The sequence below is a fragment of the Dioscorea cayenensis genome, chromosome 5 (assembly GCF_009730915.1).
Source record: "Dioscorea cayenensis subsp. rotundata cultivar TDr96_F1 chromosome 5, TDr96_F1_v2_PseudoChromosome.rev07_lg8_w22 25.fasta, whole genome shotgun sequence".
Lineage (NCBI taxonomy): Eukaryota > Viridiplantae > Streptophyta > Magnoliopsida > Dioscoreales > Dioscoreaceae > Dioscorea > Dioscorea cayenensis.
The window spans coordinates 467,557-493,225 of NC_052475.1; the positions used below are offsets into that span (position 1 = coordinate 467,557).

The following is a 25,669-nucleotide window of genomic DNA, read 5'->3' on the forward strand; positions in this document are numbered from 1 at the left end:
GTCTTGGTTCCGATCACTGCTTAGCCCCACTTAAATTGTTGAGTTATCCACAAGCATCTTGGGGTAAATTTTTAAGGAAATCACTGTGTTTTGGCCAATTTCCACTTTGATCACTATTTTTCAATTTGTATCAAAAGTGGTCATTAGAAATCGGTTTCATTTCACCTAGCGGTTATTTTTGGTTTTCCGGCCAAATTTATTTGATGTGGCAGATGGAGATGCCACATCACATTAAATTAATCATTTTTTAACATCCAAATGGACTGGACACGTCAACTCCTTTCCACGTCATATTAATTAATTTACTCAGCATACACACTCAGCTACATAGTCATCATCTTCATCTTTCCCCTCTTTCAACTTCCCGATTTTCAGCTAAGCTAGGGGAAGAGAATCAGTAGAGGTCTACTGTTTCTGTTATCAATTCAGGGCTTTTTCACAAGCCGACAGAGAAGCAAAGCGAAGGATTGGAAAAGAACTTAGACCTTTGCACCTAGGGCATCGTAGATGGAGTTGGAAGATAGGGCATGGTTAGAGGAAGTTCACATGGAATGCTTGTATAAGTGATTTTTTAGTCTTTTTTATGACTCTATGACCCATCCAATCTTCATAGGAAGATGGAAGAGAATGGCCAGTGAATGTTCATTGAGATGATGTTCTAAAAGCAATCATAATTTTATTTTATTTTATTTATTTATTTATTTATTTATTTATTTATTATCATTATTATTATTTTTGCACGAGATTGAGCTATGAGAATAGTGTGTAATTATACATGTTGTGCAAGAAAAATCCATGGATGAGTTGTTGCAGATTCAAAGTCTCAAAATGAATTTAAATAAAAGTCCTGAATACCACTGTTGTTGCTATTCTGAAGATGAAAAAAGAAAATACCATAACTCAACCATCATAATGGGAAAGATCACATTAATTCGAATCCATTAATACCATAACAAAATTGGATGCATACAAGTAGTTTCTTCGGTTTAGAATGCTAGTTTGACAAAGTTAACAAATAGGTAACTTGGACAATTTTTAGTCAATTGAGATAGGTAACAAAGAGAAGAGGACACTGTTTTTTCAAAACCTAAGTTAAAGCTATCAGGTCCCTATTATAGTGGTCCATACACAATTTTAAAACAAAAACATGCAACATAATGTATCATCACACACTTTAATAAAGTCATCTTTATGGTTTCCCAGATGCATTGCTGTCACGCCCCGACCATAGTCGGGCACGTGGTAATCGCCATAACAATAAAGGAGTGAACACTACAGCGTCCTACCTCCTAGTCACCGTAAGGCTCAAAACAAACCTGTTAACACAACTTACAAAAGAAAGAGACAATATCCACAACAAAACCAACCAGGGTTCCAAATACAACCGGAGAAATACAAAATACAGGAACAATACATAAAATATAAAGTCTAGTGGATCCATAGAATAGAGGAAGAGAGTGGAAGCTCCGACCAAGCTCCTACCAAGCTCAAAAGGATTAGAGGAAGAGAGTGGAAGCTTTAATTCTCCGAAAAAGCTCACCGGAGAAATTTTTTTTTCCAAAGCTTGGGTGCTCGGTCGAATAGAAGAAAAGAAAGAAAGGAAAAGAAAGAAGAAGAAAGGAAGCATGAGAGAAAGAAGCCAGCTGGTGCTTCTTATCCTCTCACTTTTTTTTTAACAAGAGAAATGACCAAAATGCCCTTCTAATAGAAAATAAAAAAAGAAAAAGGGTCCAAAAGACTGAATTGCCCCTAGTTTTCAGCTGGTTTTCACACACAAACTAATGTGCATACATGCAAGGATGCCACTAGTGTTAAATGATCATTTTACCCAAAATGCATACACAAAAATCTATAGAGGTTCGAGGTCTAAAATCAGGACAAGGTACAACAACTACTCCCTGGTGGAAGCCAAATATTTCTTTTTTTCCTGCTTCATATGGTTTGTTTCTATCTTCTAAATTTCTCAGCACTCCTTCATTGTTGAGCACAAGTGGTCTTGATGGGAAATGCTTCCATACCTGACTCTTGGATAAGGGTTGATTTTTCGATCGCATTGTGGTTTGGTAAGTGTTTTGATTATGATCTACCTGTGGTTTTATCAGAAAAAATATGGTTCTCATCAGAAAAGTTAAGTGTGTCATCAGGAAAATATTAAGCATCAATCAAGTATTCCAACAAATATACCTGTGCTACTTGTGCAGCTGATTGACTCCCAGTTGATGTAGGACTCTACTGATCTTGTGCTGAGCTGTGGATGACCTAAGGAGGTGGTCTTGCAGGTATATGCTTCCCTGCTTGGATTTTTGAGAGAAGCTGGGTTTTCCCTACCATTGTGACAAGTTTTTCCATCTTTAATCTTCAATCTCCAGTTGTTGTTGAGGGGTGGTTTCATGGGTATTCTAATTCTGATCTACCTTTCATCAGGAAAAATAAATGTTTCAAAAAAAAAAATGGTATGCATCAATGAAGTATTCCAACATCAAAACTTGCCAGCTCAACTTTTTTGACCAGATTCTTATGGGTGACCTCCCGGTGAAAGGAAATCAGTGTAGGGTGACTAAAAAGAAACAAATTGAAATTCAGTGAGCAAAGTGAAAAATGGTCATAGTACAGTGACCTCCTAAAATTTTTACCCCTTTTGTGTATCCTTTCTGCTCATCAAGTGGATCTTTCCTCCTCATCAAAGGTTTCCTGCCCCTATTTATGTTTGCTAGTTCTGGGGGTATCGTTGGACCTTGTGGACTCTTAGGCCAGTAATTGGAGTCTTGGGTTGGGTTCAGTATATGGTTTAGGTTGACAGGAAAGTTCTAACAGTATAGCAGTCATCTATATAATCATTAGGGTTTTTTTGTTGTAATAAAGTGATGATATTGTGTGGGAACATGGTATACCTATCAATTGCCACTTCCTACAGCTGCAAAACATATCTTTAGTGTCAACAATAACCTGCATATCAAAACAAACAACCTTGTACTTGTCACCACCTGACTAGGTTGTCTTGCAGGACTAGATAAGCAGTTTGGCTTTCTCTAATTTGTTAACAATCTTAGGATAGTGGCGTGTGGTGCATTTTTTTTCATTGAGACTTTTTTTTATCCTAATCATGAGTTGTGTCCTAATCTATCTCATTAACAGTAACTATGAATTTAGTCCTAGCTTCCAAGATCTGGCTGTCAAAGAATTCATATAAAATATTATGCGACATGTCACATTTAAATTTGGATTTGAAATGTGACCCTCTCCACTGTATAGGGGTAATATTTTTCATCAAAGTGTATGAATTCTCTAACTTATCCTTAAGTCCTTCCATTGCCAAATTAAATGCAAGGATATAACTACTCCTAGTGCAAGCCCATAACTGATCCTTTAAGCCTTTGCCTCTAAATCTTCTTCTAAAATTTGTATGTATATGTCTTAAGCAAAACCTATGTTCAATGTAAGAAATTACTTCCTCAATTGCATTTAGAATGCCCTATGGGTAATTTATGTTTTGTTAAAAAGATCCAATAACCAGTAAACAAACACAAGAGAAAGTAAAAACACCAAAGAAAAATAAGATATTAAGGAAAAATGTAAGGATAGTTATAAAATGACACATAATGGCATTGAAATTAAACACTTACCTTCTGCCTGTCTCTCATAAATGCCCAGTGATGTGAGTTGCATATCTCCAGGTTTTCAGCCAAAAGTTCTATAAAGCAGACCCAATTGTGGTAGCTCTCCTTGTCTACTACTGCCCATGCTACTAGATAGATGCAGTCATTCGCATCAATGCTAACAGCTGTAAGGAGCTGACCTCCATAATGCCCCTTTAAGAAACAACCATCCACTAATATTACCTATCTACAACTTGTCATGAATCCTGCTTTGAGTGGGGATAAGCACACATACATTACTGAGAACACACCCTCATTGCATTTAAATTTTATTGTCAATTGTAGGTGTGTCCTGAGCAATTCCAACCTGTAGTCATATAGCCTACTCATCTGGATACTTCAACCTCTTGATTTGTTCTGAGAGCCTATATTATGCCTCAAGCTTCCAAGATAGGTCTGCTCTAAACTGTTCTAGATAATGCTCTACTATCCATTAAACACTGACATGCCTTATGTTATGGTCCCTTGTGCATTCATGTTTTAGATATCCAGCTTTGATTTGAATAGTGTTATTGTCCTTCAGCATTGGAGAAGTCCACAGGTAAAATGGACAGCCCTTTCTACAATATGCCTTACATCTAACCTTACTATTAGGTCTAAAATTCATCACAACCCTATTTTTTACTCCATAATTTTTCATTGCTTGCTTGAATTGTGAAAAACTCCTAAACTTCATCCCTATGTGAAAATGAGGATCCTTCATATCTACCTCTCTGAATTCAAGATATCTAGCCTTGGGTGGATTTATCTCATCCTCATCAGTTGTGGAACATGACTATAGATCATCATATGCAACATAGTTAGTGAGGACCTCCTATTCATCAACATCTTCTCTACCAGTTTCCTCCTGGACATCTTCCTTAGGCCCATCAGCATAATCTTCATTAATAGCAACCCCACCATCATCTTCTTCACTATTCAAACTGTAGTCAGAGTCATGAATATCACTCCTATTGGCTTCCTCATCTTCAGGATCTTGATCTACATTGTTATGCACATCTTCATTGCCTACATTTTCTTCAGAATCTTCATTTAAATGATCAACTTGTTTTGATTCATGTTCCTGCACATCTACAATACCTTCTTCTTCTTCTTATTCTTCTTCTTCTAATGGATCAACTTCTTCTAATTCATGTTCTTGCACATCTTCACTCAATTCTTCTTCTTCAGTATCATCTAAATGACCAAATTATTGTACTTTGACCTCTTGCACATGTTCATTGCCTTCCTCTTCTTCAGTATCTTCATGTAAATAACTAGATTGTCGTAATTTGACCTCCTGCACATTTTCATTGGCTTTCTGTAAATAACCAAATTGTTTTAAATGGAGATTCTACACACCTTCATTGGCTTCCTCTTCATCAGATACTTCATCAGATTGTTCATCATCCTCTTCATCAACCTCTTCATCTCTAAAATCTTCCATAACCTCATCTACACTTGTAATATGTCCTGATTTCTTCTCACCACTATGACCATCTATCCTAGTTATCTTCACATAAATACTTATATGCCTACTGACCCACATTTGATGACATTCTAATGACATCTGAATCATTTTTTATTGCTCTCACACCACTCCTACTTGCACAGAACCAAAAATTGCATCCCTCTGTATAAATGCTCAAACTCAATGGCCATATGTTCAAGCTCCAATCTGGATAAGAAATCAACATCACATAAGTCTACAACACCTGCTATCCTATATTCACTCCTTTTTGAATGTCACCCATCCCATAGAACATGTGTATTGAGAAATATTCAACAATTACTACTGGACAACATCAATGCAAAGGGTGTTAAAAATAATTCATCATATAATAATAACCCTAAAAAATTATTTTGCCTCATCAATCCAAAGGGCTACACAACTATCAACTATCAATAAAATACAACATTACTGATAATTTCCAATTCACAACCCATTCAGAATTAGGTCATTTGTAAAGTAGTGTTTCATCAAAGAGACAAAAACCCCTTAAAAATCTTCTATGTCATACTTCTTTAAAATGTTCACAAGTGTAATAAAAACAACTTTGGATGTACTCATTCCCACAAAAACCAAGCTTTAACATGTTGTGCGACAATCTTCTTAAAAAAATTTGAACACATTTCACAGATTTAATAAAAATAACACATTTCAACTGGCGCTTCATCCTGCGCAAATCAATGTATGAAACAAGAAGGTAATATGACTTACATTATATTGGAGCTTTATCTTGCACACCTCTTACTCGCCAACCGCTCGCCATGGTGTATAAAGATAGGCTGCCACCGTCTTGCCCTAACTCCAATCATAGGCAAATGCAAAAGTTAAACTCCCTCCCTCTTCCTTTCCCTTGCTTCCTAGCAATTCTCCAGCGATCACAAAGGGTTTTCACTTCTCAGATAATCGGCTATAATTTGGGGATTGTAGGGTCAAACATAAGGCCCTCTCACCAAAGAAGGGAAAGAGGGGAACGATGAAGATAATGACTAGGGATGGCAAAACCCGATCCGCCCCAAAGTTCCAGCTCCGATTTGCCCCGATTTTGAGCGGGGCGGGACGGGTTTGGTATTTTCTTGCCCCGCCCGCCCGATCCGATAATAATTTAATTTATTATAAATATTATATAATGTATAGGGTAAATGAATTTTTTTAAAAATTTTCAATAAATTTCTTATGAGTTGTCTTTAAAAATATATGTTTTATAAAATAAATCTATTTTATAAATGTTTTTAAGAATTTTTAAATACTTATTTATAACTATAAGCAAGGCGGGAGATTAACGAAAAACAAAAAACGGGACAAGAATAGTGCCCCGCCCCGGCCCCGCCCCCGCCGGTGCCCCGCTTATTACCATGCGGGGCGGGGATGGTAGAGGCATGCCCCGCCCCCGCCCCGCCCCATTGCCATCCCTAATAATGACTGTGCAATTGAGTGTGTATGCTGAGTAGATTAGTTAATATGATGTGGAATGAAGCTAACGTGTCCAGTCCAGTTGGGTGTTAAGAAATGATTAATTTAATGTAATGTGGCATATCTGGTAGCCACATTAGAAAAAATTTGGCCAGAAAACCAAGAGTGGCCGCTTGGTGAAATGAAATCGATTTCTGATAACCGCTTTGATACAAATTGAAAAATAGTGATCAAAGTGGAAATTGGCTCAAAACCCAGGGACCTCCTAAAAAAGTTACCCGCATCATGAATTAAATAATGTTCTCAAATCACTACCGCTAAAAAGTCTACTCTAGCAAAAGCTGGTATCTAGTTCTATGGTATCAAATTTAATTAGTACTATTTAGGACCAATCAGAAACTTTACTGTTCCTAAATTAAAGAAGGGAGTAGCTATTTTGTGGAACATTTAATGAAATTATTATTATTATTATTATTATTATTATTATTATTATTATTATAAAATACATAACCCACAAATTCATTAAAAATTGAAAATATGGGTACTACGTACAAAATAAAGCGAGTACAATAAAGAACAAAAGTACATAATAGAATCCACCTGTGGTGGATGCTTCAAAATAAATAAATAAATAAATAAATAAATAAATAAAGAGGTAGACATAGAAATAGGCCTCTAAGGGATGCCCTCCTAGGATACCGCATACTAGAGTAGGCCTATGTGCTAGCCAGTGATGACATGGGAATTGTTATCAGGGTTATCCTCATCTTTTATGGAAGGCCTTAAAAACTATACACTCTTCTTTACCTCAGCCGACAAGGCCTCCAGCTTCTGGCTTTTGACTTCATGAGTTACAAAAGGCAAATAAATAAATAAATAAATTTTGAACATATGATTCATTTTCAGAATCAAAGATGATATTGAGCATATATAAGAATTAAACATGTATTTATTTCCTCCAAGCCAAATTTGACAAATAATTGCTTTAACCAACAAGGGACCATGATCGTGTGTGTGTGTGTGAAGGGCTAAGTCCCCAATACCAGCCATCCAAGAGATCGGCCATCAAATAAAGAGTCTTGTTTGCCACCAGGATGCGAGTGAAGTGATTCCATATAGATACTACTATAGAACATTGGATAAATAGATGGTCCACAATTTCAATCGAACGTGGCAAAAGATACAAGTGGTCATTGGTAGCTATTGCAACACCTAATAGTGAGGTTATCTATGAAGACATAGAGAGACGAAGGCATGAAGACAGAGAAACAGAGGCTGGGTATTTCATATTAGGATTTCTAAGAAAAAGAAATACACATAAGGGGTTTTTATATAGCTAGGATTTTACAAGAAAAGTAAATAGACTAATATGCTAATATATCCTTATATACTAACATAATAATAATATATGCTAATATATCCTTATAAACTAACATAATAATAATATATACTAATATCCCCCCTCAAACTCACGATGCGACAACGATAAGCATCGAGAGTTTGTCAGATAAGAAACGGAAGCGCGAAGCCGAGTGTGCTTTTGTAAAAATATCAGCAATTTGGAGAGAAGAAGGAACAAACGGCAATGTGATGGTGCCAATTTGTAGATGATGACGAGTGATATGACAATCAATCTCGATATGCTTGGTGAGCTCATGAAAAACTGAATTATGTGCAATCTGAATAGCACTCTGATTATCACAATGTAGCGGAGTAGGGTGACAAAGAGAGATACCCATATCAGCAAGCAACCAGCGTAGCCAAACAATATAACAGGTAGTCGAGGCCATGGCACGATACTCGGCTTCTGTAGAAGATTGAGAGATGAAATCTTGTTTCTTGCTCTTCTATGAAATAAGTGAGTCACGGAGAAAAATACAAAATCCAGTAGTCGACTTGCGATCCGTAAGATCACCAGCCCAATCGACATCAGAGTAAGCACGCAGCTCTAACGATGACGTAAAAGGAAACATGAGGCTCTGAAATTGAGTGCCCCGAAGATACCTAAGAATACAAAGCACGGCAGCCCAATGAATTGTAGTAGGGGTAGTGACAAACTGACTAACCAGTTGAACAGCATGTGCAATGTCAGGGCGAGTCACAGTAAGATAAATCAAGCTGCCAACAACAGTACGATAAAGACTGGAATCTGCCAAAGGAGTACCATCCGACGGAGAGTATCTAGCATTAGTCTCAAGGGGAGTATCAACGGTCCGGCTATCAGTGAGTCGAGCATGCTCAAACAAATCAGCTATATACTTTGATTGAGATAAAAGATAGCCTTTCGAGGAATAGGCAACCTCAATTCCCAAAAAATAACGTAGCATACCCAGGTCTTTCATAGCAAAGCAACGTGCCAATTCAGACTTCAAAGAGTTAATTCCATTACAATCATCACCAGTAATAATCATGTCATCAACATATAAGGATAATAGAATACGACCTGCCATTGTACACTTGACAAATAACGCCGAATCATGGTGACTAGGAAGAAAGCCAAGCGAAGTGATCACAGTGGAAAACTTCTCAAACCAGGCACGTGGTGCTTGTTTGAGACCGTAAAGAGCTTTACAAAGCTTGCAAACTTCACCTGACTGATGTGCAACACCGGGATGAGGTATCATATAAACTTCTTCATGAAGATCACCATTCAAGAAAGCATTCTTGACATCCATATGAGATATTCTCCATCGGCAAATGGAAGCAACAGCAATCAGAGTACGAATAGTCGTCATTTTGGCAACAGGAGCAAAGGTTTCTTCATAGTCCATGCCATACTCTTGGGAGTAGCCTTTAGTAACAAGTCGGGCCTTGTACCTTTCAATGGATCCGTCGGATTTAGTTTTAATCTTATACACCCAATGAGAACCAATGACATGTTTTCCAGGTGGTAGCTGAACCAAATCCCATGTATGAGTCTAGTGTAGAGCAATAAGTTCCTCAGCCATAGCAGTCTGCCAAAGAGGATCATGAACTGCCTCTCTGTAGGACGAAGGCTCAGAAAGATGATGAACAGATGAAACAAAAAAAGCAAATGAGGCAGAATAGGATGAATACTCAAAGTCAGGTAGTTTAGTAGACTTATGGATACAAGTGGACTAACGTAGAGGAGGAGTATCCGCAATTTCATCCGGCAACTGGGTGGTCGTAGGAGTAGGGATATGAGAGATGGATGTCTCATGAACCAAAGTATCAGACAGAGCTTCAGTAGAGTCGGTATCAAAGGGATCAATACGAACAAGATCTGATTGTATCATATGATGTGAACTAGTAGGAACAGAAAAAAATGAGGGACAACACAACACAAACTCTCTTGTTCCTTGTTTGATTTACAAATGGGCTTGGAGTATAACACAAGGAATTAGTTGAGTACAGCACAAGTTGCTAAAAATTTTGTGCCATCAAACCACGGTACAACTTTTTAACTATGGTACAAAACAACCAAAAGATAGATTTACCCCTAATTAAAATTAAAAATTACAACACAACCACAATCCAATAAAAAAATTTTAGAAATTAAAACAATATATATAATTATGCCTTAATAATTTTACAAATTATAAAAAAAGTTAAGTGATGACAATTAAAAAAAAAGAAATTTAAAATATTTTGTCATCTGAATTTTTTCCCAAAATAGCAAAAGATTATACAGTTTTTAGTCCAATACTTATGTAAATCAAACAAAAAATAGTACAAAATTTTTTGTGGTGTCCACTAAATATACATGCATTTGTGATGTATACTTGTACTAGTGCACTTGTACTGTGTTGTCCACCTTGTGATGTACCTATGTGTAAATCAACCGGACCTTTAAGAATGATTGGCCTACTAAAATTTTTTCAAATATCCTTGCATATGCTAACTTCACATCAAAAGAATAGTAATTCTTCCCCTTACAAAGCAAAAGGTTAAGGAATTAACTCGCTTATACAACACTGGTTGAGTGGATGGTTTGTTTATCTTATCACAAAAAATAAAAATAAAAATAAAAATAAAACAAAATTACATATCAATTTTATTATTAGTGAAATTAATTGCATGTTTTAAAGAAATAAAATATTGAACGGTTAGTCTACCTAATGAAGTATAGTTTAGATTTGTGTGTGTGTGTGGATGACACAGGTTAGTTTCGCCATTTTCCCTATATTTTTGCCATGTATGTTTTTAATTTACTCCCTGGATCGAGTGCACTGAAAGGATCAGACCAGACCCAAATCCGCACCTCAGCCAGATATGTTACCTTGCGTGGTTCAAGCAACACAAATTTACCGTGAGTGATTAATCTGATTGGCTGGCGGTCTGAAATTTGGGATGGGCGGAAGAAGGACCCCCCGCTCTTTCTCAGACACACAATGACACAAAAATTGCGATCAGGGGAGAAGGACGAGATAACATCTGTGGAGGGAACTGGGAAGGACATGTTGACGATGGACTCCGCTTTTCGCTCTCGGATTCCACCCAGTTGTCCGTCATCATCTTCCGCCCCTTTTTGTTTATTTTTCTTTTTGTGTTCATCGTATTTGTCTTTCTCGCTTGCTTGTCGCTGATTACAAGTGTTGGTTGCCATAGGCTATCGCCTCTCCCGGAATTTCTCTGGTTCTGATGGCTCTCATACGGTCTGGGGTTGCCGTAGATCATCTTCGAACATAATCCATCGTTCTCTCGGCGGAGGGAGCTTCGGAGCTCAATGGCCTGTGGTATATCTACCCATTTTAGCCGTCTGTTACTTACATCTGCTTCTTTTAAGTAAGGGATGGTTACCTCTTTCCAGCATTTATTCTTTTTCTCTCCACTAGGAACAGCCTCTTCAGCAATTTAACTGGCTGCCTTGGGACGCCCCCGCCCCGAAGCAACGTCCTCTCAACTAGACTTGGAGCTTTATCAGACAACGCCGGTTCTTTGCCGGAGCCCCTCGATAGAGACCGGAAACCACGCTACCACCCATACGAGGAAATTGAGGAAGACTCGCCCACACTTGAAGGCGCCCGGGATGGACGGCTCACTGATGCGGAAACTGCACGCACGATAATCGAGGTATTTACCCCTGCGCATTGCCTGCTTGCCGTTTCTTCTATTAATGTTCTGTTGGAGTCCACTGTCCAAAATTGAGGCAAACATTGAACTCTGCTGACCTATTTATCTTGGTAGATTTTTAACTACGATACCTCGGTGAACAACTGATCATGCGCACACGCAGTGACACTGACACAAACGCAAACACCAAAAGCTATATATCCAATTGTTTCTTTTAATCAAAACTAACTAAAAACTTTGAAATTTTTTATCCAACCAGACATCTTGTAGAGAATGCAAAACAGCAAATTGTTGGGAAGAAAACCCCCGGCCTGTTGATTTGTCTGAGAGAGAAGGCTGTGGAAGCTTTCAAATATTTTTTTGCTTCCCTTCATATCTGGCATCTAGTTCCTCTATTATCTTTTTTTATATATAATGCTTGATTAATCATCTGAACTCTTGTCTTTGATTGTGTAAATGCTATGCCTGAAGCTTAAATCTGTGCCACACAGGTGAACAGCAAAGCAACACTTCTGTTCTCTGGAATGATCGATAATGCAATCCATGAGAACATTTTCTTGTCTGACCTGTCATATTTAACTGATGAACATGGAGGTAAGCTAAATGTTAATCAGTCGTTTCCACCATTTTCTAAAGAATTTCCTTGGATTCTTCCTTTTTCAAGTGTCTGTGTTGCATTTTATCAGATATTTACTTTGAGGTTAACTTGGATGAAGACCTTCTACAAACTCTTACTGCTGATGAAAAATTGGTGGTATGAAAAATTCAAACTCCCCGTCATATATGTGTTCTATTTCTCTAAATTTTTTTTTTAGTTCACAATTTATTGTGTTTGATGCAGCAAGTAATAATTGGCTTGGATGATTTAGATATGCTCCCGGAGATGGAAGCTTATGGGCCATCTGATACAGATTTGGTAATAGAAGAAATTACAAGTGATGATGATGATGATGATGATGATGATGACGACGATGATGATGATGATGATGACAATGATGATGATGATGAAGAGGTAATAATACAATATTCCAGGTTGTCAGTTTTGTTATGTCTGACTTCTGAATTAGTTTCAAATATTATTTTTCTTCCTTCCTTTAATTTGTCAGGATTTTGTTTCCATCCTAGAAGATGAAGATGGCATGATCCCTTCTGAAGCATTAGGTGATTGGGCGAACTTGGGCACTATGCGTGCTTCTCATCCAATGCATTTTGCTAATAAAATAGCAGAGGTATTGTTAGGATCATGACATCTCATGCATAGGCTGATACCACGGTCATGTGTTCTTGTCTGTAGTAAAACATGTAATTTTACGGCTGACATGCCATATGGTTTTAAGGTTTAACTGGCTTTGTTTGCTCAGGTTGTCTCAGGTGTCCAATTGGATTGGATGGATCAACCTTCTGCTAGTATTGTTATGCGAGGTCTTTTGAGACCTGCTTTTGTTGAAGAACAAAAATTTTTTAGAAAACACCCGCCAGGTAGTGCAATTAATGGTTCTGAGAAGCATCAGAGCAGGACAAGTACGTGCAATTATGGTACCTCCACTTTCATTTTCAGGTTTATGCACCAATTTTTGTATAATTCCTTTTAAACCATGCACAGCAGAACTGGAGAAAGACCAAGGGCTGCAAAGTGGAACTACATTTTACAAGCTGGAAATGGTTAATATTCAGCTAGTTTCTGCATATGGAAACCAGGCATGTTGTTCAATCTGCTGAATTTCCTGTTCTTTTTCTAATTTGGTTGATTGAGATTCTGTTGGAGTATTTTAAAGTAGGCCTTCATTTAGCATTTGTGAGTGACCTTCAGAGTATGTATCAAGACTTACACTTTTCGGCTGAGGAATTTCTGTCATCTTCATGAGGGACAATAAAGAGTGTGCTTACTAATTGATGAAAATATTAAGTATAGGAAGAAAACTTGTGCATGTGTGTTAACACATTATTCCAGGATAAAGGAAATAAAAGGAGAAAAGTACCTGCCAAAGTGTTAAAAGAAGGCAAGAAATTGAAATTTTCAGTTTATAATCTTGAAGAGTACAAATGGATCTGATTGACGCAATGTGGAGTATTGCTTGAATGTGTGCAAAATCTCAGAGCATGTTTATGCAATATTTTTTTTTTGGCATTATGTAGTATCTGCCGGGAGTCATTGTTTTATGTGTTTTATGAAGCATTGTTTTCCCAAAAAAAATTGTGAACGCAACCTGATATGGTTATTTACAATTGTTGGTGGCCAGTTCTAAATCTTGGTGATTTTTCAATCAAATTGTCTCTTTCCAAATCTATAGGAATTTTGGAGGCCTGCTTTTCTCCAGCGTACTTACCATTTGTGTTTTATCAAGGTAGATCTTCATCCCTGCTGACTGACTTAGGAAATAAGGTGGCAACTGGCAAGCCCCATTCTTTCGCATGATCCATGATTTGCTTAGCCAGGGAGTTTGCATTGACTTATAGAATTTTTGAGTTAGAGCAGTAAGTGGTTGGTTTATATACAGACATCTTGGCTTAGAACTATGATCTTTGACTCTTCCCTTTGCTACTAAACTGTGTGCCTATTGCTGGTGACTATGTCCTTATTTTTGGGTGATCTTCAACTTTGAGATAAAAAAAGTCTCATAAGTCAAATTTTTCATGGCTGTAAATTCCTTGGATTGGTGAGATCCGGAGATTAGGTGAACCATGTAACATATGCAGAATAGATTTTGGGTGAGAATCTTAATGTTTGCACTTTCATTTTGTTTCCTTAACATAAACATAATTAAAGTGGGACTGTATATAAAGTTTGTTTTAGCTTCAATTTAATTGGTGCTGATTTTTTTTTGCAAATTTCAAGATTGCGCTCTGGAAGCTGAATGTAATGGACTTGTGACAAAGAAACTGCCCATTCATTGGTGGGTCGAGAGATTCTGTACTAATCCTTCCCAGATCATGTTTCAACCTATTGGGCTACCCATCCCTTTGACATGTGCTAGAAATAATGATTGTGCAAATGAGGATATACAATGCATTTGTAACTTTTGCCATTCTTTGTTAAGTAATGGACTTACACCATACAAAAGAATTCTGATATTCACATAAACATTATATTCCTTCAGTCTACAGTGAAGATTCAAGATTTTCAGGATGCACAGCCAGATGTCATTGCACATTCAGCTGCAAATATTATATCACGTTTAAAAGCTGGTGGAGAGAAGATTACGGAAGCCTTCAAGGCCATCTGTTGGACGCATAAGGGTATTAAAGTAGAGGTAATGCCAGGGCATTTTTAAGGAATATAGTCATATACTGTGAGTCACATAATCAAGATTGGGTTTATAATTTCACTAAGAACATTTTAATTTATTAACAACTGTCTTTTCAGAATTACACCCTTGAAAGTACTACTTTTTTTTTTCTTATCTCCGCCTCCTTTTTTTGTTTTTGTTTTTATTATTAATTTATTTATTGATTGATTGATTTATTATTATTATTACTTTATTTTTGGTATGTGGGTTACTCTGTTGGAGGGGTAAGGTATAGATTGGAGGTAATGCCCTTGGAATTATGAAACGAGTATATTCAATCATATTCACTGCTCAATACATGTTTGCCAATTAGACCATTCTGCTTCCTTTAAGAACTGCCTGAATTAAATGATTTCTCCCAGACAAATACAGATCTGCTTTATGACCCTTGACTTGTGAATTGTGGTTATTCCAAGGACCCTAATGAGAAAAAAAAGGTCAATAAGGATACTCCTGATTAGTTTTATTGATTGATATCTGTTACATTTGAAAGAGTGAGATCATGAAGGATGCACTGCTAAGCAGCTTTATTAATTGATATTTCTTTGTATGCAAACGCATCAAAAAAAGCATTAAGCATCAACCTGCAGGAAGTGATTTTGGGAAATATACTATTATTATGATGCTAGTGTTCTTGATGTGAAGCATAATTCTAGTTTTGATGCTTTAAACATACAGAAATTTATCATGCCCAGAAAACACTTGTTTTGTTCAATTTGTTCTTATCTACATTTGATACAGCTATTAGATTTGAAAAGACTTTCAAAAGATGGTTCTCAAGTACTTTGGTTTTTTGCTTCTGCATTCCATCAGCACCTATTTGTGATCCAGTTTTTGTTCTGCATGAAATATCAGTCCTTTGTGGTCACTAAAAGTTTGAATGCCTTATTGCAGGAAATTTCCCTTTCTGGGGTGGACAGTCTTGGTTTTGACTTAAGAGTTTGTGCAGGAACACAAGTCCAAACCTTAAGGTTTTTCTTTCAGCGCACAGGGTAAGTCATTTGCAAGAGTTTCTTGTAGATCCTTTCCCTCCGTGTGAAACCTTGCTTTGTCGTTGATCTTATAGCTCTGTGATAATTGTTATCTAGCTGACGCATCCACAAGGCCAGAGAATATTTTTAGCTTGATTTTGGTGTTTTTAGACATTTTAATATTTTGCCTTCTATATCTATATTACATTAGGCAATTCATTTAGAATAAGACCATTGCTTCATGTATATATGCTTGTATTGCAACATAGGATGTGTGCCACTCTTGCCACCTCCAAATATTTCTTAGTTCACTTCCCTGAGTAATGTTAATTTATTTTTGCATTCCCTCTTCTTGTAAGGTGAACACTCATTGAGAGGATTTTTTTTTTTCCTGTGGCAATTAATGTGCTACCCGCATATGAGTTGAAACCTCTGTCCCATATTTGGACCAGCAATGTGTTTAGCTACCATAAATGGTTCGGGTCTGCTTTGACTTAACTGAGTGAGCTTTGACTTGACTGAGTGATTCATCATTACAATTGCCTTTGGTTTGGGGTTTGACAATCAACAGAAACTTTTGCTCTTGCTAACCTTGCTGCTTCACTGTTTTGCTGAAAGTCACATTCATATCTGCTTTTGCCTCCTATGAATACTGTGGGAATATAAGATGGTCAGATATAGGCTTCTTACTTCTATGCTTGTATGGTATTTTCAGTATTTGATATCTATGTTATGGGATGTTGTTTCTTTGAAACATCATTGCCCAATCCCTCATGGATTGTCTGTGGCTGCTTAAACATTTCTTTTGACTCTATGCCTAATGCCATTTTCTAGGCCACTTCTGAATACAGTGCAGAGAGACAGATCCATGACCTCCTATTTCCAAGATTACAGAACAAGAAGCAGATGCAGCAACAAGCCCAGCAAAAGGAATTGTGACCTGGTTTGGGTTGCATGGCTAATGCAGTCTTTTGTGGTCTAGTTGGAATTACAATTCATGACAGATTGTCACATGGTCTTGGCACACCCTAGATATTCCCTGTCAATCATAATATACCTCAGCCCGGATATTGTTATTTATCTTCGCTCACTTGAATCTTTGTTTCTTGTGCTGCTATTAAATATGATTCTTAGGGCATTTGGGCTGACCTCCCAGCAACATCTGATTAATGCCTTTAATTAGTCATCGTCCGACCTCCTCCTTTGGTACTGACGGTTATTTTATCTAGGGGAAGCGGACTGAGTTGCTTTGTTTGTCCGCCGTTCAGCACTCACAGCCACGGTCTGTGTATACCACGAATCTGTTGTGCCGACTGCCGAGGACTTAGAACGGCTATCCCGTCTGTTATCATTATGAAGATGCTAGTTATTGATCCTACAACATCATCTACTGTAGCTTGTCAGAATGTATTCGATATTGTCTTAAATATGGAGGAAAGGAGAGCACGGTGACCTCCCGCCCTGAGGGTGAGTCATTTATCACAAATTTTTTGTTTTTTCAAACAGCAAACCTAGTTATATAATTAGAGCGAGTCAAAAGCGAGTGTGGGACGGGCCGGCCCGTGGCCCTCAAAACGCCCATATTTGATCGGATGGGGCGGGCCGGCAAAAACTCGATCAGCCAGCCCGTTTTTGTGTTATGGGTTGAGTAGGCCGGCCTGCAAAAATCAAAAATAATTAATTTATTTTTATTTTTTATAAATATTATAATATATGAAACGTTAAAAACATTCATTTATAAATTCGTAAAAAAATCTAAATTAAAATATTAAAATATACGATAATTAACAAAATAAAAAGCATTCGATTTATAATATTGAGCCTATAAAATCAGCGATAATTATAAAATCTACAAATAAAAGCATCTATTACGAAAATTCTGATCAACAAAATTTTAAAAAAACAAAATAGCGAGATAAAATCGCAGAGATTAAAGCATCTATTACGATTATAATGTTAAAGTAATTCTGATCAACGAAAATTTAGCGAAAATTAACGAAATCACGAAATAAAAGCATCCCCAAATTCTGATCAGTGAAAATTTAAATCGTATGATATGTCATATATATATATATATATATATATATATATATATATATATATATAAATTATATAAAAATATATTATATATAAATTAGAAGAGGGCATGAGGCTGACCACTGACCCATGACGCCCCTAAACCCGTTTGCTCACAGCTTTGAGGCTTTAGGTCATTTAGGCCAACAGTCTCTGTAGACAGTGCCTATAAAAATCGATCCAGATAGCTCCATTTTTTATTAAGGCTGGGACAGAAAATTAACGCCCTTGGTATTGTAGCGAAGTCCAGAATTGATAGCTCTATATATAATAGCCTAGTCTCTCTCTCTCTTTCTCCAATTAGATTGGAGAATTTTATTAGTTGAAAAGCAAGGTAGAAATAGATGGAAGCAGCGGAAAGAAACAAATTCAAAGATAATGATGGGGAACTTGTCACTGCTGGGATAAAGAAAAGCAGTTGAGGTTGAGTCTGTCTGGGAAAATTGATTGTCTCCTTCGTATTTCGAAATTTTAATATAAAATCAGATGAACAAGTTACGGAGTTTCGAGCTAATCCCATCCGGGAACAGGTATTAGAATCAGCTACAGGAGCGGCGAAATTCCTTATTTTATGCACCGGAAAGTGGGTATCCTTCTGAATAATTTTGAAAATGGATGGCGAATCCTGTGGCTCAGCAGATACGATAAAGTGGGTAATCTTAACAAATGAACATTTGTCAGGCCTTCACTTCCAAATGGACGCCGTAATCTACTGAAGAAGTAACTCGAGGGAAGCTTTATTTGGACACATTTCCGCTTCCTGGGTGGTTATACTCGCGGAGTCCACTTGGCTCACTGTTGGTATTCGTCGGTGTGTTGTCTTCAAAAGAGAAAGAGATCTGAGCAACATCAATTGAGAGTTAGAGAAAGAGATGGCTGCGGTGAGATTGGATCTGGACGGGAAACAGATAAAGGCGATGACAATATGTATGATAGGAGCCGGGGGCTTCATCGGGTCTCATCTCTGCGAGAAGTTGATGGCCGAGACGCCTCACACTGTGCTGGCTGTGGATGTCTACAACGACAAGATCAAGCACCTGCTCGGTCCCGAGGGTGAGCAGCAGAGCGACCACCATTGGGCCGGCCGGATCCACTTCCACCGCCTCAACATCAAGCATGATTCCAGGCTCGAAGGACTGATCAAGATGTCCCATCTGGTCCTTCTTCTTCTTCTTCTTCTTCTTCAGATTCACAATCATCATCTTCTCCATTCTCTCCTTCACAAGGAACGGCTTATTCCTTCTTTCTTGTGCTGGTTTTGCAGACGATCAACCTGGCGGCAATCTGCACCCCTGCAGACTACAACACCCGTCCTCTGGAGACCATCTATAGCAATTTCATTGACGCCATTCATGTGGTAAGCCTCATATCTGAAAACGAGGCACCTTTATTTGTATACACTGATGCACCATCATTCTCCGCTTGAATTCCATGGGAACGATGCAGGTCAAGTATTGCTCCGAGAATGGCAAGCGTCTTATCCACTTCTCCACTTGCGAGGTGTATGGCAAGACCATCGGAAGCTTCCTTCCTAGAGATCACCCCCTTAGACAGGTAATGGTGCTTCCTTATGCTGTACCTTCCTGTACCTAGTACAATATAGACGACAGAGTGCTTGAGAGGAAGTAAATCTCACGAGCTGAAAACATACGTTTTTGAAACATCCCATGTTTAAATCTTTTTAACTCTCTATTCCTTGCTATGCATGCAGGTGCTTTTTGAACCTTTATTTCATTCATTACTTGACTGTTTCAATGTGCTATATGAGTATAAACTCAATCAATCATGAGGCAACAACCTCATCATTCATTAACTTTTCAACTAGCATGGCACAAATTGACATCATAACAGTTGTCTGTTGTATGCTTTGTTTGACTTGAACAACAACTGCTATAGGGAGAGACAAAGATGACTAGAGATTTGTATCAGCAAGGCAATTCTGTTGGATGCACCACTTATATAATGAATTTTTAGAGAAAATAAGTTACCTCTCACTTAATTCCAAGTGTTAAATTTATATTATGATGGTTTCTCCATGCCTTCATGTATGAGATTTATGTGAAATACTTTTTAAAGATAACATGCACAGCATACACTCTTTCTCTTTCCTGAAAAATGAAGTTGTGCTTATTAATTTAATTTACACATTGCTCCTTGAGTATCATGCTGGATGCTTTTCTGAGCGTCACCAACAATTGCCTTGTTATGCTATTTTGGCCTTCTTCATCAAGACATTGCTACTCACTATCTGTATGCATGATCCTCGTGTTGTCCATTGCCTTGCTGTTCCAGTCTTTTTCCAGACTTCTGGGCCGGCTCCTGCTCTGATTTAATTATGCCATTAGTTCTCCCACAGCTTAGCAGCTGCTTGCTCAATGCTTCTGATGACCCAGCGTAGCAGCTCACTCATCCATGCGTCACACATCACCTGGATTGTCAAGCTATGTGTTTTCGCTTCTGATATGTGAACTAATGCTCTGTACATAGTACTTCTTCATTGTGGCCGTAGGCTCCATACTTTCCTCTACCTCACTAAGCATTTGTTTATTTTGTCCAGTTGTCTAATTCAAGTCTCTTACATTATTTGAGCTTATCGTGTATTGCATTTTCATGTCTGCTAATGAGTACCTTAGTTGCCTCTACAATTATTGTTTGTTAACTTTCTAACCAATGCATGTGCTACTATCAATGCAGGAGCCAGATTTCTATGTCCTTAAAGAAGATGCCTCACCTTGCATTTTTGGTCCTATTGAGAAACAGAGATGGTCCTATGCGTGTGCAAAACAGCTAATTGAAAGACTGACTCTTCTTTGTATTTGTTTTATCATTATTAACCATCTCAGTCCATCTGACATTGGTTCCTTTGCTGTATTCATCAGCTGAAGGTGCGGAGAATGGTCTTGAGTTCACCATTGTAAGACCTTTTAATTGGATTGGACCAAGGATGGATTTTATTCCAGGAATTGATGGACCTGGTGAAGGTGTCCCCAGGGTTCTTGCATGCTTCCAGTAATGTAGTAGTTGTTTTGTTACCATGGTCTTTGGAATGTGCCTTGCAATGTACTCCTTTGCGCCATTTAATATCAATTGATGCAGAATCTTCTTCGTGGTGAGCCCTAAAAGCTTGTTAATGGTGGCCAGTCCCAAAGGACCTTTTTGTATATCAAGGATGCCATTGAAGCAGTTCTCTTGATGATTGTGTGTCTTCTTCTGCCCACTAACTCTTGTTTCCCCAATCCCTTTCTTTATTATGAAGAAGATTTAGTGATCCTCCCAGGAAAATCCTGCTCGAGCCAATGGCCAGATCTTCAATGTGGGAAATCCCAACAATGAAGTTACTGTGAAACAACTTGCAGAAATGATGATAGAGGTAACTAGTTGTAAGAGGCAATTTGTCTGTAATCGTGAATGCTTTTTCATGCCTCTGTTTTTATTTTCATCCATTTACATTTTGCAGGTTTATTCAAAGGTTGCGGGAGAGCCAGTGCTGGATGTCCCTACAATTGATGTGAGCTCCAGGGAGTTCTATGGTGAAGGCTATGATGACAGTGACAGAAGGATCCCGGACATGACTATTATAAGCAATCAACTTGGTACACTAGCATTGAAATATCCATATCTGCTCTCAGGTCAAAATATTCTCCGCCAAATAACAATCTATTTTTAATGTAGGTTGGAGCCCAAAGGCATCCCTATCAGATTTGTTAGAATCAACATTGACATATCAGCATAAGACATACGCAGAAGCCATAAAGCGTGTGACTGCTAGATCTGCTACATCTAATTGGATTTTGCAGACATGAAATTAGTTGTTCAAGAGTTAGCATCAATGGCAAATTGCTGGTGCGAACCGTGCAATTCATGTATTCTTCATGGTATATGAATGGCATTGTCATTGTTGCATTTGGTGTCTTAGAATGATGTAGAAAGCATTCTTTTTTATTTACAGCTCTTGTTTTAACTCTTGGTTATGCTTTACCCCATCCTTACTGTGTTTGCATGTTGATATTGATGACTGGAAAATGACGCAGCATACAGTTGTAGAACAAAGCTGCAGCTGAATCTTCTCAACGTTGTAGAACATGTTTCAGAGATGTATGCAGCGTATAAACCTTTGTGAGCGCATCCTACAGCTTGGATAATCCACTTGCACTGCACTGCACTGCAGCTGAATCTTCTCAACGTTGTAGAACATGTCAGAGATGTATGCAGGGTATATTCATTTGTGAGCGCATCCTACAGCTTGGATAATCCACTTGCATGCGGAGAAAGAAATATTGTTATAATGAACAGCCCTTTTCTTTTTTTGTAAAATAGCCTACGATTTGTTCCTACCAAACGTATCAAAATTCACATCTGGAATAATTTAAAATATATATATATATTTTTAAGTATTTGAATAAATATATATTGTATAATATATATGTATATATATAAAGAAGGTATGGGCTACTAATTAATAAACAAAGGCCGACTGCTATTAAAAATTTTACACTCAATTAACAATTTAAGTGTTTTGCACCACCTTGGTGACCCAAGTTTTACTAGATCAAACGATCCGTTATTTGATTTATAACCTTCAACCTCTGTTATTTTTATTTTTTAGTGATTATGGATGGATGGTCCTTTCGCAGTCATAACAGGATTCATTTATATCGATGGCGGGGTGAAAGGCAAAGCAATACTAATGAGTTGAGAGTTGCAATCTTCCGCAAACATCCACAAGGACGCGACTGGGCTAATTTTAACACGACGTTGTCTCGTAGGCGTACACATAAAGATACAAACCCTCCCTCGAAACGGGCGGTTTTGAGCAGCGGTTTTACAGACTCAACCAACGACCGGCTCTTTTTGTTCACAAGCCAACCTTAATAAAAGATGGCGCGCGGAGACTCAAAACCGACGGCACACCCACAACGGACGGAGATAATAGAATGATTGCGGAAGAAGAGTTTCGCAAATATCCATCGGGGCCACTTACGGGGATGACACTCAGCTTGTCACAGTTGAGAATCATCTTCTTCTTCCTTATTGGTTGATGTGCCATGATGAATATGGTGCTTATTCTTGATAGCTGATAGTATCTCTCAGCCGAAATGACACTTTCAGTTCAAGGCTTCAAGCTGCCAGCCAGCCAGCATCTTTCAATTATTCCAACTTCTTTTTTGTCTGTCTCATCATCATTTGATTTTAGATTGCCTTTGAACCAAGCGCGAGGCGAGAGCAGGGAGCAGATTAGTTCTTAATCGGCATGCATGGAAGGGCGGGTGGCATTCAGTGCCGGTGGTGGCAGCAACATTGCTCCTTGTGCAATGCTTGGATTAAGAATACCTTCACCACCGTAATCGCTTTTAACGGCAGCTCTTATCCTTCTCTAATCATTCACGTGAAACTGAGAACCATCCTCACAAGCAATCCAAGAGCCGGTGGCTATAGCACCAACTATGCAATGTCAGCCGGTAGGGGAAGCAACAGCAGCAGCCGTCATTGAGCTCGAAGAAGAGCACCTTCAAGCGCGGCTCCGAGGGGCACCTGGTGGGGATGAGCCACAAAGCGTGTTGGAGACGGCTGAAGAACGCAGACAGCATCTCCATGGCAGAAGGGATGAAATGGACGGACAGCATGATACGACTCCCCTCATCGCCCAGTGGTTTACTGCGTCGGAATGATATAGGAGCGGACGGCGAGAGGGACACGCAACACACAGCGGTGGGGAAAAGAACGAAGGCGGCTTCATCTGCAGGCAGCTGCAGCAGAAGGGCAAGTGGAAATCAGTGTCGAGGGCGATGATGGAGAGGATACTGCGTGTCACCGCAGCAGTGCGAGATAGGATTGCGTGATCTGAACAAAACGCTACAAGCAGATTAACGATCTGCTGGGCAAGGGAACAACATGTCGTGTCGTGGAGAATCAGTCATCCTCGACTCCATGGACAATCTATCCCCAAGGCCAGGGAGGGAGGCCCACCAAGCTCCCTCAACTCAAGCACCTCTTCTTCCGCGAGATATTGCGCCTATCGCCTCAACTGCACCGCGGCTGCTTCTGCTTCTGCTTCTGCTTCTGTTGCTCCTCTGCCCTCTTCTGCTGCTGCTCCGGATCATTTCACGACCAACAGGCTCTCATGTTCTTGCTTTGCTCCTGCTGCTGCTGCTGCTGCTGCTGCTGGAATACAGGCCCAGCAGATGATGGAGATGAAGAGAGAACCCGATGACGAGGACGATGCGGACAGCGAGGTGGAGGGGAGAGGATGACTTCCTGACAGTGGTACTTGGATGATGAGGACTGATGGGGACGAGGGTCGTACCGCGCCCGCCACCATCATTCGCACCAGCATTATAAGCATGAGGAAGGAAGAGGAAGGTAAAGGGACACAGGGATAGGGACGCGGACGGACACCAGGGGATGCTACCACAATGGTGGCAGGGTTAAAAGGCCAGAAAGGTTGATCATAAGGGCTGCCCTCAGCTTTCCTCCGCCTCCTCTCCCCTGTCTCATTGTCGCTTTCGTCTGCTTCGTCGGCATCCACATCTGTGCGGCAGCTGAGGAGCAGGTGGTGGGACTGGCGGAAGCGGAGGCGGAAGCCACACCAGAAGCACTGGCTCAGAACAGGGCACTGGGCTGGAGGGAGCGGCAGGTGCACCTCGAAGCCGGGCCTGGGAGCTAGAGCGCCAGCTTCAAATGGCTCCTTTCGCTGACAACAAGGGCGAGCTTGAGAAAGCAAAGATAGAGAACGAACGCCTCCGACTTGAGGGGAGTAGAGCGGATGCTGCTCTGCTACGCCAGAAGGAGCTCCAGCGATCAATGCCTCGCTTTTGATCACGTTTCTTGCCAGCTAGTGATGCTCAGCATCAGCAGCAACAACAACTACTTTCCGGCTGACTACAAGCGCTCACGGAATCCACCACCATATCCCTCTAGGCTCTAGCTACTGCTGCTGCTACTGCTACTGACGTAACACCTCATCTCGGGTGCATTTTTGCCTTGAATGGAAAGATAGCTCTGTGCTGTGTGTGTCCGCAGCTATGGAGTTGAGTGCGGGGGCTGTATTCCTTCTTCGAAAAGAGTAAATTAACTGCTAATAACCTCGACTACGATCTCAAATCAAGTGTTTCACTGTCTGCCACACTGACGTATAGAACGGTAAATGCATTTTATGACTAAGATGAGGCAACCTCTAAAAGCTTTCAAAACACCGAGCCTTTGCATTTGCAGATTGGTATTCAATAGTAAAGAACACAGTTTTTAGGGTGTAATAAATTATGGTTGCTGAAACTTCTTGAGAAGTTGGGATACCGGTATATTTTTCTTGATCAGTAGTCGAATACTTTGCATATTGTTGATACAAGTGCTAATCAAGTATGAAAAGGGTACATTATACCAACGGGACCACATGTGTGCATAGATCTCTATATCGTGCATTTTGTTGGTTTTATACAGCTGGACGTTCATCAGTTCTTCTGTACACCAAGTACTGAAGCTGGTTTTGCTATTAACTGCTCCCTGCTCTTTAAAGCGGAAGTGGGTAACTGCACTTGGAGGCAGAGCTTGCTGCTCCCAATTTGCCAACCCTTTTTAAGAACTATTGGGTTAGAACAGCAACCCACTGAAAGTCTACCAAGGCCTCATCCGAGGCGCTTCTGAAAGCAACTTCATGCATATGTTAACAGGATGAAGCATCGCATGTATTTTTGCAATGGTCAACCAAAAAGCCGAAAAAAACACTAACAAACCAAAGACAGCACACAG

At 39.1% G+C, this 25,669-nt stretch overlaps 1 protein-coding gene and 1 pseudogene across 1 annotated transcript; both read left to right on the forward strand.

The window, feature by feature from the left end:
- The first annotated feature begins 11,157 nt into the window (after positions 1 to 11,157).
- LOC120261483 (uncharacterized protein At3g49140-like) lies at positions 11,158 to 16,829 on the forward strand. The gene is made up of 11 exons (XM_039269396.1): positions 11,158 to 11,171; positions 11,352 to 11,589; positions 12,081 to 12,183; positions 12,276 to 12,343; positions 12,431 to 12,601; positions 12,696 to 12,818; positions 12,951 to 13,110; positions 13,193 to 13,287; positions 14,688 to 14,840; positions 15,771 to 15,868; positions 16,682 to 16,829. The coding sequence occupies exons 1-11, from the start codon at positions 11,158 to 11,160 to the stop codon at positions 16,827 to 16,829; spliced, it is 1,371 nt and encodes a 456-aa protein (XP_039125330.1).
- A 1,430-nt stretch (positions 16,830 to 18,259) lies between these two features.
- On the forward strand, positions 18,260 to 22,231 carry LOC120260496 (annotated as a pseudogene).
- Positions 22,232 to 25,669: the final 3,438 nt, after the last annotated feature.